Genomic DNA, 14316 nt, shown 5'->3' with positions numbered 1-14316 from the left:
ATATTTAAATAATTATTTTTTAAAAATATTTATAATTTAAATAATTTATTGCCTAACTTAAATATTTATTTTTGAAGTTATATTTAAATATTTTAAAACTAATCTTATTGATGTTTATCAATAATTTTACAAAAAAAATTAAATCAAATATAATGAAATTATCATTAATAAAATGAACATTATAATTATAATTACTCTTAATTATCTATGGATTATAACTATTTTAACTCTCCTCAATTTTTAGATAAAAAAGTAGGCCCAATTACTTAGCCCATTTCATAAAAAAAATTAAGAATTATAACACGTCTTCTTTTGAATCTCTTCCTCTCCATCTCTCATCTATTCTTTCAATTGTTATTCTCTATCTCTTTTATTTCCTGCAAAGGATGAAGAACTGTGGTGGATATCTGTCTCTTGGCGTCAAGGCGGAGCTCCGTGGGGTCAAAGGTGGAGTTGCGCCGGATTCTCGGAGGTCCATCAATGGAGTTTCCGGGGGCTCTCGGCGGACGACCGGTGGACCCACTCGACCCCATCTGGGTCCGTCATTGATTCCACCAACCTATTCAACTCTCATTTTATAATAAAACTAATATATATATATATATAAACGAGACCACATTTCACTAACTTATTTAATCCACTTTTCTATACCTTTCTTAAAACTCGTACTCAAATCAATTAATACTCTTAATATGGGAGTACATCTTAGTTTTTTATTTTTCTAGGATACTTTCATAGTAGTATAATTTTAGTTGAGTGACTAAAATTAATAAACCTTTAGAAAGTGTTCTTCGACAATTTTTTTTGCAGTGCTTCCCTTAAGTTATTGAAACTTCAGGTTTTCTCAATTTCTATCATGCTGAAAGCTAATTGAAACCAAATACATCCCACTCCATGCTGGAGGGGGGACAATAATTCGATATATATACGTATAAAATTATAAATCCGCATAGATTTTATATTTAATAATGGTAAGTACATAAATTGCGATCGAGCTATATAGTATGTGTAATTTGTTAATATAATTCTTTTGATCAATTACTTAGAAAAATGACCGAGATCCATGCACCAAGTAATTCATGAGTAAATCCACATTTGAAAGTTGATAAATGAAGGATGTAGTATGAAAACATCCAAATCATTCCACCGGTTTGCCACACAAATTCAATTTAAAAAATATCAATTTCTTCTTATTTAAAATCACAACCAGAAAATCTAAGTGGTGGACCTTCTACAAACTGATAGTAGATCACAAAAAATAAAGCTAAACCAATCTCTCACACTTCTCTCTATATGTCTAAATCAAGAATAACAGTGAATAATAATGGAATTTGATGATTAAAACATTAGGCATGAACGAGGCCAGAAGATAGGGCCATGAGCAAGATCGCAGCTACCTTTTCATCTTGAGGGAAAACTCTATGAATTGCTAATTTGTGGCTCAAGAAATCCTCAAAATCCATCTTCTTCCCACTAGTTGATGATCCACCACCACCTACTTTGCACCGTTTCTTTCCCGTCTTCTCCTTCACATTGACCTCGGGTGCCCCTCCGCAGTTGGCTGCCATGGCGCGCCTCACCTTCCTTTGCCTAATCCCACATGCATTGCAAAGAGACTGCACAAAAATATGTTCAATCATTTTGTTAACTTAAAACCATATATAATTATATTAATGGAAATGTAATCAAATGCAAAATCTATATGTTGTACAAACCCAAACTATGATCTGCACTGTCTGATTTCAGGATTTGACGTCAATAGATGACAAATAACGCCAACAGAAAATTATCAACATTATCGACTGATTGACGTTGTGTTGACATTATTTGTCATCTGTTGACATCAAATCTTGAAATCTAACGATCCAGATCATAGTTTGGAGTTTAAAGGAAAAATGCTGTTTGTAGGTTATTTCTATCCTATATTAATACTTCATGCCAAAAAAACAACAGTACCTTGGGACCTTTGGGACCACTTCTCCAAAGAGGGGTCTTGGTTGTGTGGCAATCTGAGCAAACCCTAATTGTGGCGTCGCAATTGTAAGATGATCTCAGATCAGTCTCGACTGAAGACGAACGCATCACCTGCTTAACTTCAAGCCTCGCAGCTTCGGCTACACGATCGTTCTTCCAAGCCATCCATTTTACTCCAATTTCCAACTTGTTTTTGATATCATAAGATGTTGTTGATGATGATCCTCTATCATACTCATAATACCCATCCTAATTCCGATCAAAACTTATAAGAAAAAACTATTCTCTCAACATTCAACAATTAAACTTGTTAGTACTACTTGCTGCAATATAGATCATGCAATACTAATTTAAACACACACGCACACACACACATAAACAAGAAAAATAAATAGTGTTTTGTGTACCCGGGGCTGGTATAATTGGGGATGATAAAACCCCGCGTGATCACCACTTGGATCGAAAAAAATTCGACATGATGTAGAAGAAGACGAAGAACAAGAAACAATTTGGTGATTTAGGCCAAAATTGAAGGCCTTCTGCTGCTCATCATGCTCCTTATCCTTCACATGCTCCATAGGAGAAAGGTTAAGGTTCATTGGAACTAGGAAGAGTGTGTAAAAAAAAGGTCGAAATGATCTGATGATTAGAGGTGTTTTAAAAGAAGGGCAAATGCAAGCCAAGGTAAGGGGTGGGGTTAAGACATTCACGTGACATTAGGACAACCAATCAAACAAAATGGGAAAAAAAGACAAAAGTGAAAAAGGAAGGATCAGAATGCTACCACACGACCATTTGACAGAACCCTATCCCCTATACTTCTATTTTTAACACACCAATGCTTACTAATTTTGTATCCCTTTACTTAATAGTAGATTAATAAAAAAAAGCGGTTACTTCAGTATTAACCTCAGTGATATATAGTTAGTGTTGTTAAGACAACCAACGCCAGGAATTGGGAAAATATAGTTAGTGTTGTTAAGACAACCAACGCCAGGAATTGGGAAAATACCATGATATCGATCGACTTTATCGTATTGGAAAAATATGGAATTTTTTGTATGCCGTGATTATTGATACGGTATGATACCTTACCAAGTGATATCATTTTCATATTATGTGGCATACCAAAATTCGTTATCTACAGTAAATTACGGTATGTACCGAACATATTACATATGGTATATACCACATACAAGGTATATAACGAATTTGCGTTATATATCGTAAAATATGAATATAATTATACATAAATCATATTTATTATATTATTAAATTATACAATCTATGGTGAAATATAAATATAATTATTATAAAATATATTTATATATTTTTCAAAATTATAAAATCAAAATTATATTCTAAATATCCAAATATTCTATTTCCGTTCGAAGGTATACCGCAAATGCGGTATACCGAATTTCAATACAAAATACTGAAAATGAGATACGGTGGTTGAAATTTGTCATACCGAAAATGAGGTATACCGAAGTTCGATATACCTCAAGAAAGTTGACCCGATTCCCTTTGTGAAAAAACTTTATTCTCTCGCCTACTTTACTTTTTTTTATCTATCTATTACTTTATTTTTTTTCCTACTTTATTATCTATTCACTTCACTTTTATATCTCCATGCCAAAAAAAAAATGTTCCAAGTAAGATGAGACCAAAGGAGTATATAATAATAATAATACTCCCTCCATCCCATAAAAATAGACTGGATTTTCTTTTTCGTCTGTCCCATAGAATTAGTTCATATCAATTTATGAAAACCTTTTTTCCTTCTCTTTAATTTTCTCATATATGGGTCCACCATCCACTATATTATTTCAATTATTTTTTCTCATTTTCTCTTATATTTTACCAATTGCACATTAAAACTCATGACATCCCAATGGAGTAGAAAATTTAAAATCCCACCTGCAACTAGCCGTGAGTAGCATCTACGACTGCCCGCCGGACAGATGTGCCGGCCGCCAGGCCGCAACTGGAAGCCCGGAGCCCCCTTCTGGCGTATGTTGAAGATACTCAAGAAAAAACAAAAGCATTGCAAGATGCTAGTAATATACTCCTATGGCTATAATTGTTAGGATCTCAATCCCAAACATAATCCACATCACGAAAAAATATTCTAGTAGTGATTAATTTTACTAAACATCTTGTGGGTGACAATTTATTATGCATGTACACAAATATAAGGGGACGTGAAAACATAAGTATTCTTAATTTATGAGAATGTATTTTGAATGAGTTATTATGCATGTCACACAATCATGTATTGTAATGCTAATTGTTCAGAACATTTACTAATTTGTAATGTTATTGGTTTGCAATGATGTACTCCAATATATATATATAGGATGTATTCATTTCCTTTTTCTAATTATTGTTCTTTTTCCTTCTAAATCCTAGCCCCACAATTTTGATGATCTTATGGACGAAAATTAAGCAGATTATGATTATTTAAATTATTAAAATAATAGGAAAAGGTTAATTTTGGTATAGGAATAATTTTCAGTTATGGATCTTCCATGATCTCCTCTATCAATCTTTTTCCAAAATCCGTTGAAACTTTTCTGCATATTCTTCAAAGATTACACGCCAATATTAATGTCTCTCTCCCACAATGATCATCGTTTTTTACAGTTTATACGTCTGCACTATTATTTTTCTTGTCCCATAACCATTTGATGAGAGATATAGCAGTCAGTAGTTGTACACGACAATCTTAATCTCTCTCTCTTACGGTGATCATCGCCTTCTACAGTTTATGGTAAGTTGCTTGATTTTCTCCCTCAAAAGATCTCAGCGGTTTTTCTACTGGAATTAATCGAATCTTTCTTCCCTCTCCAAAACTTTAATTCTTTCTTCTCCGTTGAAAACACTCTGTTGAAGACATTAGAAAGAAAATTTTTACGATTTTTTTTCTCGTAAAAAAGTGTTGTTCTTGTAGCATTCGTGTTTTGTTTTCATTTTTATTTGTTCCTGTATTGATTATTTGTTCATGTATTGATTATTAAAAAAGCGTTGTTCCTGTATTGATTATTCAACAATGGAAATCGTCGTGGATCGTCTGATTGTCGTCGAGCGATAAAACGATGTCGTTTGATTTTTTGCCGGCGGAGAGGTTGGTGAAACGGAGTCCTCGAGCGACGGGAGGGAGGTGAGGTAGAGCGAAACGCGGCGGTAGAAGAGGTTGCGCTGGTGAGTTTAATGGTTCAACTCGGGGACTTTGAAGTGCTGGTGAACGTGAACTCGGTCGTCGATCCACATAATGTACACATAATGTACATATTGTATAGTATAATGCGTAGTTTAGTTTCTGTAATGCATTATTTGTGATATGTAATGAACATTTATACTGACACGTTTAATTTAAGTTGTGTCGTGTTTCGATGTTTGGTGCACGTTTCTTATTTTCCCTAAGGGTTTAACAAGCCTAGGGGCTAGGGTGTAGTATGTTCTAAGTCTAAAAAACGTTGTCCAAATACACGAGCTGCAGTAATTCGTCTGGGGTTGCACATAATGTATATTTTGTATAGTATAATGCATAGTTTAGATTCTATAATGCATTATTTGTGATATGTAATGAACTTTTATCCTGACCCGTTTAATTTAAGTTGTGCTGTGTGTCATTGTTTGGCGAACGTTTCTTGTTTTCCCTAAGGGTTTGACAAGCCTAGGGGCTAGGGTGTAGTATGTTCTAAGTCTAAAAAATGTTGTCCAGATACACGAGCTGGAGTAATTCGTCAGGGGTTGCACATGCATAGCGCGTAGGTATATTTTAAAACAGATGTACATAATGTACATATTGTGTAGTGTAATGCGTAGTTTAGTTTCATTAATGCATTATTTGTGGTATGTAATGAACATTTATCCGTACCCGTTTAATTTAGGTTGTGCCGTGTTTCAATGTTTTACGCACGTTTCTTGTTTTCCCTAAGGGTTTAACAAGCCTAGGGGCTAGGGTGTAGTATGTTCTAAGTCTAAAAAATGTTGTCCAAATACACGAGCTGCAGTAATTCATCTCGGGTTGCACATGCATAGCGCGTAGGTATTTTTTTAAAACAGACATACATAATGTACATTTTAGTATAGTATAATGCGTAGTTTAGTTTCTGTAATGCATTATTTGTAAAATGGAATGAATATTTATCCTGGCCCGTTTAATTTAAGTTGTGCCATGTTTTGAAGTTTGGCGCACGTTTCTTGTTTTCCCTAAGGGTTTAACAAGCCTAGGGGCTAGAGTCTAGTATGTACAACAGCAACCAAGTGATGCATAAAACAAGATAAATAATGCATTCAAATAGCTAAATAATGTACAGAACCACTCAATTAATGAACATACAAATATTGCATTCATTCTTAGACTCATGTACAACAGCAATCTAATGATGCATAAAACATGATAAATAATGCATAGAAATAGCTAAATAATGTACAAATATTGCATTCACTCTTAGACTCATGTATAAGTTCCATGACGGCTTCCTTCTGCCGTGGAGTTAAACTCTTTATACAATTCAGAAACTCGGTAGGGGTTCGTCGACAATACAGATGGTCGACGTTCCTACCCCTTGGTTTCCTATCCTCCGTCTCTTCCGGAGCTGTACTAGTCCCGGCCTCTAATAATCGCTCCCGGAATTTCTGGGCAATTCCTACTGGCAGTATATCATCGACCGCCTCGTCGATGTCCAATCTTAGCTGCTTTGATGCTGTACAACATACAAAATAATACTCCCTCCGTCCCCCAATTCCAGTCACTCTTTGACTCGGCACGGGTTTTAAGAAAGAATTTGAATGTGTAGTGTAATAAATGGAGGTAGGTAGTGTAATGTGGGGCCCCTTTAACTTTTTGTGTAATAAATTTGTTTGAAGTATTAAATGGCCAAATAAATGTTGGAGGATTACATAATTAAACTTGATTAATTAATATTGGTATAGTGATTAAATAAATTCCATTTAATACTCTTGATTAATTAAACTTGTTGTTACTGCAAAAAAATTAAACATCCATTTACAACAGCTAACTGAAGCAGATTGCACAGAACCTCAAATTCAAAAGTTGGAGGCAAAAATTAAAGGAGGGAATTTCAAGCACCAAATTTCATTGCATGGAGGGAATTTGTACAAAGTCCACCAACTCCTATAACTACATTCATTTCTACTCCTCCCTACTTTCAACAACCAACACAAAAAACATAAAGTTATTTACTGTTGAAAACCCTCAGAAAATCTTCATCACTGGGCAATGGAATGTCAGGAGGTCAGAGAGTTGGACCATGATCAGGAGCAGCAGGAGCAAGGGCAGAGTGGATGGCAGCGGGTTTCATTAACCTTGACCGCCCAAGAAAAAAACCTCATTGCGCAGTTTCTTCTACAGCGAAGTAAGGCTGGAGTGCTGCCAAGAGGTTCATTTACTGAGGCAACCAAGAGATTTGGCATCCATAAAAGGACAGCATTAAGAATTTGGAAGGTCAGCAAGCAGCAAATGGACAGAGGGGAACCTGTTATAATGAGGAGCAGAGCATCAGGTTATCAACACAAAGATAAACTTATGCTAGATGAAGAAAAGTTTAGAAACCTGTCTATGCTTGAGAGATCAACCATAAGGAAGGTTGCTTCTAAGATGGAAGTAAGCAAGTCAACAATTGGTAGATTCATTAAGAGTAGACAGTTAAAACCGCATACAAGTGCTATCAAGCCTACATTGACTGAAGCCAACAAACTTGCAAGGATGAAATGGTGTCTTTCTCATATTCAGGCAACATTAGAAGAAGGTAAACTTCTTTACCATTCAATGCACAACATAGTTCATATTGATGAGAAATTGTTCTACATGACAAAGACATCAGACCGATATTACCTTTTGCCGGATAAGGATATGCCGTATAGGTCCTGTAAGTCCAAGAGATTCATCACTAAAGTGATGTTCATGGCTGCTGTCAGTAGGCCACTGTTTGGTAATGATGGGGAAACCATATTTGATGGTAAAATATGCTTATTCCCGTTCACAGAGGAAGTACCAGCCCAAAGAAGTTATAAGAACAGGCCAAAGGGGACAATTGAGACCAAGCCTATTCAATCCATCAACAAGGAAGTCATGACAACCTGTCTTCTAAACCAGGTACGCCAATTTTTTGTTGTTATTAAAGCTATCAAACATGATTAATGTCATCATTTAGTCTCATACACATCCCTCACAGATTATACCAACAATCAAGGCCAAATGGCCAGCCAATGCAAGCAAGAAGATTTTCATGCAGCAAGATAATGCCAAACCTCACCTAAGAGCTGCTGATCAACAGTTTGAATCACTTGCTAGTACTGATGGTTTTGAATTCCATCTAATTAGTCAACCACCCAACTCCCCAGACACAAATGTGTTAGATCTAGGGTATTTAAGGGCAATACAATCACTTCAAGATGACAAAATTGCCACCAATGTAGATGACTTGCTGAGGAATGTGTTTACCTCATTTGAAGAACTCTCACCACAAACACTCAATAGAGTATTTATCACACTACAAAGCTGTCTGACAGCAATACTACAAGTGCATGGGAAGAATGACTACAACATCCCTCACTTAAACAAGGACAGATTGCAAAGAACAGGAGGGCTGCCCTTACAACTTCAAGTTGAAGAGGGTTTGGTAAGAGAGAGTTTGGAGTACCTAAAGCTTCCTGAAAACAACACTGGAGACACCTACGACATATGGCATCTTAACCATGTTTTAGGGTACTAGACATAATAGTAGGGGATGGAGTTTACATTATAAGCACAAACATATGTTTGTGTTTAAGATGTAAACTCTTTTTTTTGTGCATATGTTGCATTTTTTGTTATTGCCATCAGAAAAATTTCATCACATGGCATCAGCCTCCAAACCCTTCATAGGGGGTGGCTTACTAAGCTAGATAGGTTGCATTTTGTGTAAACATCATCATTGTAAATGTAATTCAGTAATCAGTGATTATAGGTTGTATTATCACTTGAAATCAGCCTCCAAACCCTACAAGGGGGTGGCTTCATTAAGAGTACTCAGAAAAGCTTCATCACATGGACATAGGGACAACACATTACACTTACAACAACCTCTACACCATACACAGGGGTGGCTGAGCTTTCCCTCAGAAAAGCTTCATCACAGGGAAGTCAGAGGACACTTACAACAACTATAGTTATGCCTCAGTATCAGATAAACATTCATCATCAATTCCCACTGCCATCATTTCACATAAACATTCATCATCAATTACCACTGCCAGTAATATCACATAAATATGGAGCAATAACACATAAACATCGAGTACATCAGAAATACAGTAGGTGGCATCAGAAATCAGAAGCCTCCAAACCCTAACAAAGGGGATGGCTTTCAATCAGAAAGATACTCACAAATTAGAGGACATCCTTGAGGCAAGGAAACATGATTAGTAGCATTGCTTTTTCATTGTCGGAGTACTTTCTCTTTGGCTCAACCGCGGCCATGCCTTCCTTAATTTCATCCAAACCAATGGAAGGTGTTTCGCTTTCCCCCCAAAGAACATGACATGAAGGCGGCTTCGGCTCCGACCAATCAAACGGCTGTGACGGAGCCTGAGTTTCAGATCCGTCCATTAATGGGGACGGAGGTAGAATTTCAGAACAATAGACGCCCTCGGACGAAGCCTGAGTTTCAGATCCGTCGAAATCCTTAGCCGGAGCTTCAGTTTCAGATCCGTTGAGAGCGTCGGACGGATCTTTGGTTTCACCATCGAGAGGGTCGGACGGATCTTCAGTTTCAGAGCCGTAAAAGAACCAGTCGGGGGGTGTCGGGCCTTCAGCCCCGTCGTCGCCTACGAACGGTGGAACACCGTGAATGTCGGAACGACTACCGATTTCGTCGTTCTCTACCCAGTCCATCTATGTTTCAGGGACGATACTGTCCATATTTGGAGGGAGGCGGAGGGGGAGAGTGAGTGACGGCGGAGAGTGAATGAGAGAGAGTGAAGTAGATAGAGTGAATCGAGAGTGAGAGACGGGTTGACCAAACCCTAATGGATTTCAATTTCCATTTTTTTAAATTTACAGTAATGGCAGTTTTTGTAAATATTGCTAAACATCAGGGATAATTTTGATGTCCAAAAATGGTAAGTTGGAAGAGTGACTCTTATTCGGGGACGGCCTGAAATGGAAAAGAGTGACTCAAATTGGGGGACGGAGGGAGTAACGTACAATTAGTTACATAATGTACAAACTGAATAAAATAATGTGGACGGTTATACTGCATTCACTTATACACTCTTGTACAGAAGCATCCAAATAATGTCTGAAAACTGATACATAATGCATTTTAATAATCAAATAATGTTCAAAATAAATCAACAAATGCACCATGAATATTGCAATCACCCATTGTCCCATGTCCAACAACAGTCACATAAAGCATAAATCATGATAAATAATGCACTAAAATAACTAAATAATGTACAGATCTGGTCAAGTAATGAACATACAAATATTCCATTTACTCTTTGACCCATGTACAACTGCAGTCACATGATACATAAAACAGGATAAATAATGCATTCAAATAGTCAAATAATGAACAGAATCACTCAAGTAATGAACATATAAAAATATTCTATTCACTCTTAGACTCATGTACAACAACAGTCAAATGATGCATAAAACATGATAAATAATGCATAGAAATAGCTACATAATGTACAAATTTAGGCTAGTTATGAACATAAAATATTCCATTCACTCTTTAACCCATGTACAACAGCAGACACTTGATGCATGAAACAAGTATATAATGCATAGAATTAGTTAAATAATGCACAACATCAACCTAATAATGCATAACATTAACCCAGTAATGTACATTTAGAAAATAAACAATCATCCTTCACTCATACTACAATAATTTACCACACCAACCAAATAATGCAACAATACAACATAAATAATGGACTCAGATTGCAAGAATAATACCTCAATCATCAAACAATAGTCACTTGATGTTATATACAGATACTTTCAATTAATAAACATAAAACTTAAATTCACTATTTTACCAATGTGCAACAGCAGTCACTTGATGTTTCTACCAGTGAACATAATGCATTCATATAGGCAAATAATGCAGAGATTATATCAGGTAATGAACAAACAAATATTCTATGTACTCTTTGACAGTATAAACCAGCAGTGACATGATGCATAATACAGGATATGTAATGCATAAAAATAGTGACATAATGTGCAGATCCATTCAAGTAATGAACATAAAACTATTGCATTTACTATTTTTCCAATGTCCAACGGCAGTTGCTTGAAGGTTTTACCCGTGAGTATAATGCATTCATATAGGCATATAATGCAGAGAAATGTCAGAACAAACAATAAAACCCAGTCGGATACCACAATCCATGCATTTATACCCAAAACAATAAAAACCGTCTGAATTTCATGAGCCGCGGCAATTATCGATGTTCCAATTTATAGTTTTCGTGCCTACAAAATCATTAAAGCGAAGTCACGTACATTGTCGCCGGTTGCGGTTCGGTGTTAGCAACGGTGGAGGGTGGGTGCCGTAATCTTGGACGATTGCCGTCGATTATTTCACTGACTACCGAGCGGCGAACGAGATCTAGGGTTTAGAGAGTGGAGAGAGTGGAGAGTGGTTTTACAACGTTTAATGAGAGAGAATTAGGAGACGGAAGTTTCAAATCCCAATAATTTCGGCCTTTCCAAATTCTGGCGGTTCAATTTTTGCCGGATTACAATTTTACTCTTATAATGCATACACACAGGTTCAATAATGCAACACGGATAGAAATTGGTATCATCAATCTGGACCGTTGCTGCATAAGATCTAACGCCTAATAATAAGAAGAACAAATGATGTTAGTGTTGAATAGGACAATAATGCTCTTATATATATATATAGGGATGTATTCATTTCCTTTTCCTATATTTCCTCCTTTTTCCTTCTTAATATCAGCCATTAGATTATAGAAATGGACGATCAAGATCAACATTGGGTAATTAATCCCGTGTTGCATTATTTGTCCTATTTTGTGCATTATGAGGGTACAATAGTAATCTAATAATGGCTGGAAACCGCTACGAATAATGCACCACATGGTCACGAGTAATGCATATAATTGACTATATAATGCACAATATGTGAACTGCAATGCATACGAATAAGATGTACCATGTTATGATGTTTGGACACACGTTTCTTGTTTCCCCTAAGGGTTTAATAAGCTTAGGGGCTAGGGTATAGTACGTAGACATGTATGTAATCTTCACATGGTAACGAGTAATGGATATAATTGACTATATAATGCACAATTTGTGAAATGCAATGCATACGAACAAGATGTGCTGTGTTATGATGTTTGACACACGTTTCTTGTTTCCCCTAAGGGTTTAATAAGCTTAGGGGCTAGGGTATAGTACGTACGCATTAATAACAAATTATAAAATGATACGAATAATTCACCAAATTGTCACGAGTAATGGATGTTATTAACTATATAATGCACAATATGTGAACTGCAATGCATACGAATAAGATGTACCATGTTATGATGTTTGACACACGTTTCTTGTTTCCCCTAAGGGTTTAATAAGCTTAGGGGCTAGGGTATAGTACGTAGACATTACTAAATGCACGTATGTAATCTTCAATCCGTTAATTAACCCATATACACAATACCTCTAATAATGCATAATATACTGAGATAATGACAATTAACAGCTACATAATGCACTACCTAAACCAAATAATGCACATACGTATATTCCCATAACAACAATTTGTTAGTAATGTCTACGTGCTATACCCTAGCCCCTAAGCTTATTAAACCCTTAGGGGAAACAAGAAACGTGTGTCAAACATCATAACATGGTACATCTTATTCGTATGCATTGCAGTTCACATATTGTGCATTATATAGTTAATAACATCCATTACTCGTGACAATTTGGTGAATTATTCGTATCGTTTTATAATTTGTAATTAATGCGTACGTACTATACCCTAGCCCCTAAGCTTATTAAACCCTTAGGGGAAACAAGAAACGTGTGTCAAACATCATAACACAGCACATCTTGTTCGTATGCATTGCAGTTCACAAATTGTGCATTATATAGTCAATTATATCCATTACTCGTTACCATGTGAAGATTACATACGTGTCTACGTACTATACCCTAGCCCCTAAGCTTATTAAACCCTTAAGGGAAACAAGAAACGTGTGTCCAAACATCATAACATGGTACATCTTATTCGTATGCATTGCAGTTCTCATATTGTGCATTATATAGTCAATTATATGCATTACTCGTGACCATGTGGTGCATTATTCGCAGATACCAAAATGTGGCAGTTACTTTTCCGTCAAATGTCAATAATAACCCTGTAATGCATACAACCACCTTCTATAATGCAACACGGAACCAGTTTTATAGAATCAATCTGATCCGTTGATGCCTTAGATCAAACGCGTAATATTAAGAAGGAAAAAGGATCTAAGATGTGAAAAGGAGAATAACGCTCCCCTATATATATATATATATATATATATATATATATATATATATATATATATATAGGGTAGTGATCAAAGTATAACTAATATTAAGTGTATAACTAGAGAACAAATCTCAGCCACACATCTTAATGGAACAAATATTATTTATTTTAATAATATAAAATAGGCCAAGGGTATTTTTGAAAATTACATTATGAAAACTTATGAAAACTCTCTCGAAAGGAAAGAGTTTTCTGTATCCTGATCAGGAGAATGAAGAGATCTTGTTGCTTGCAATCACGCTGCACCAACAGCATATGGAACGATCTTAAATTTATTGACTTAAATTTAAGCCCCTCCCACCGGAATCTTCCCATACGATCGATCCACCACCAACCACTACTTACGGCGGCGCACAGCCGCCGCCGGAGCCTATAGTGTCGTGGTTTCCCTATTACTATTTACTACCTGAAGCCACCACATCAAGATCAGTATTCATCAACTACTGCTCAAGCATCAACCACTATCCTCGTCGTTTTATTTATTTCTGTTTTTTATTATTGTGCATTCAATTAATATTAGTAGCTTTTTTTCGTTTGAGGCGTGGGATCATTCACACATAATTGTCGGTTTTTTTTGTTCTTATATATTAATGAGATTGCTAGTAGGAGTAGTTTTTTATTTCATCTTTTCTTTCCATTGTGTTTGAATTGAATTTGTTTGTCATTTATGAAAATTTTATGATCATTAGAATTGTATCATTTGTAGTTATTTGATTTTCTCAAAACAGATAATAATTTTTTTAAT

At 35.8% G+C, this 14316-nt stretch overlaps 2 protein-coding genes across 2 annotated transcripts; one reads left to right on the top strand and one right to left on the bottom strand.

Annotated features, from left to right (window-relative positions):
- Positions 1-1168: 1168 nt before the first annotated feature.
- On the bottom strand, positions 1169-2655 carry LOC121750664 (putative GATA transcription factor 22). Its single transcript, XM_042145244.1, has 3 exons — positions 2382-2655; positions 1957-2223; positions 1169-1616 (listed from the first exon to the last, which is right to left on the bottom strand). The coding sequence occupies exons 1-3, from the start codon at positions 2571-2573 to the stop codon at positions 1347-1349; spliced, it is 729 nt and encodes a 242-aa protein (XP_042001178.1). The 5' UTR covers positions 2574-2655; the 3' UTR covers positions 1169-1346.
- Positions 2656-7225: 4570 nt separating this feature from the next.
- LOC121752814 lies at positions 7226-8720 on the top strand. The gene is made up of 2 exons (XM_042147902.1): positions 7226-8101; positions 8181-8720. The coding sequence occupies exons 1-2, from the start codon at positions 7226-7228 to the stop codon at positions 8718-8720; spliced, it is 1416 nt and encodes a 471-aa protein (XP_042003836.1).
- The last annotated feature ends 5596 nt before the right edge of the window (positions 8721-14316 follow it).

The sequence above is a fragment of the Salvia splendens genome, chromosome 10, assembly GCF_004379255.2.
Source record: "Salvia splendens isolate huo1 chromosome 10, SspV2, whole genome shotgun sequence".
Lineage (NCBI taxonomy): Eukaryota > Viridiplantae > Streptophyta > Magnoliopsida > Lamiales > Lamiaceae > Salvia > Salvia splendens.
This window is presented reverse-complemented; position numbering and strand designations above follow the sequence as displayed.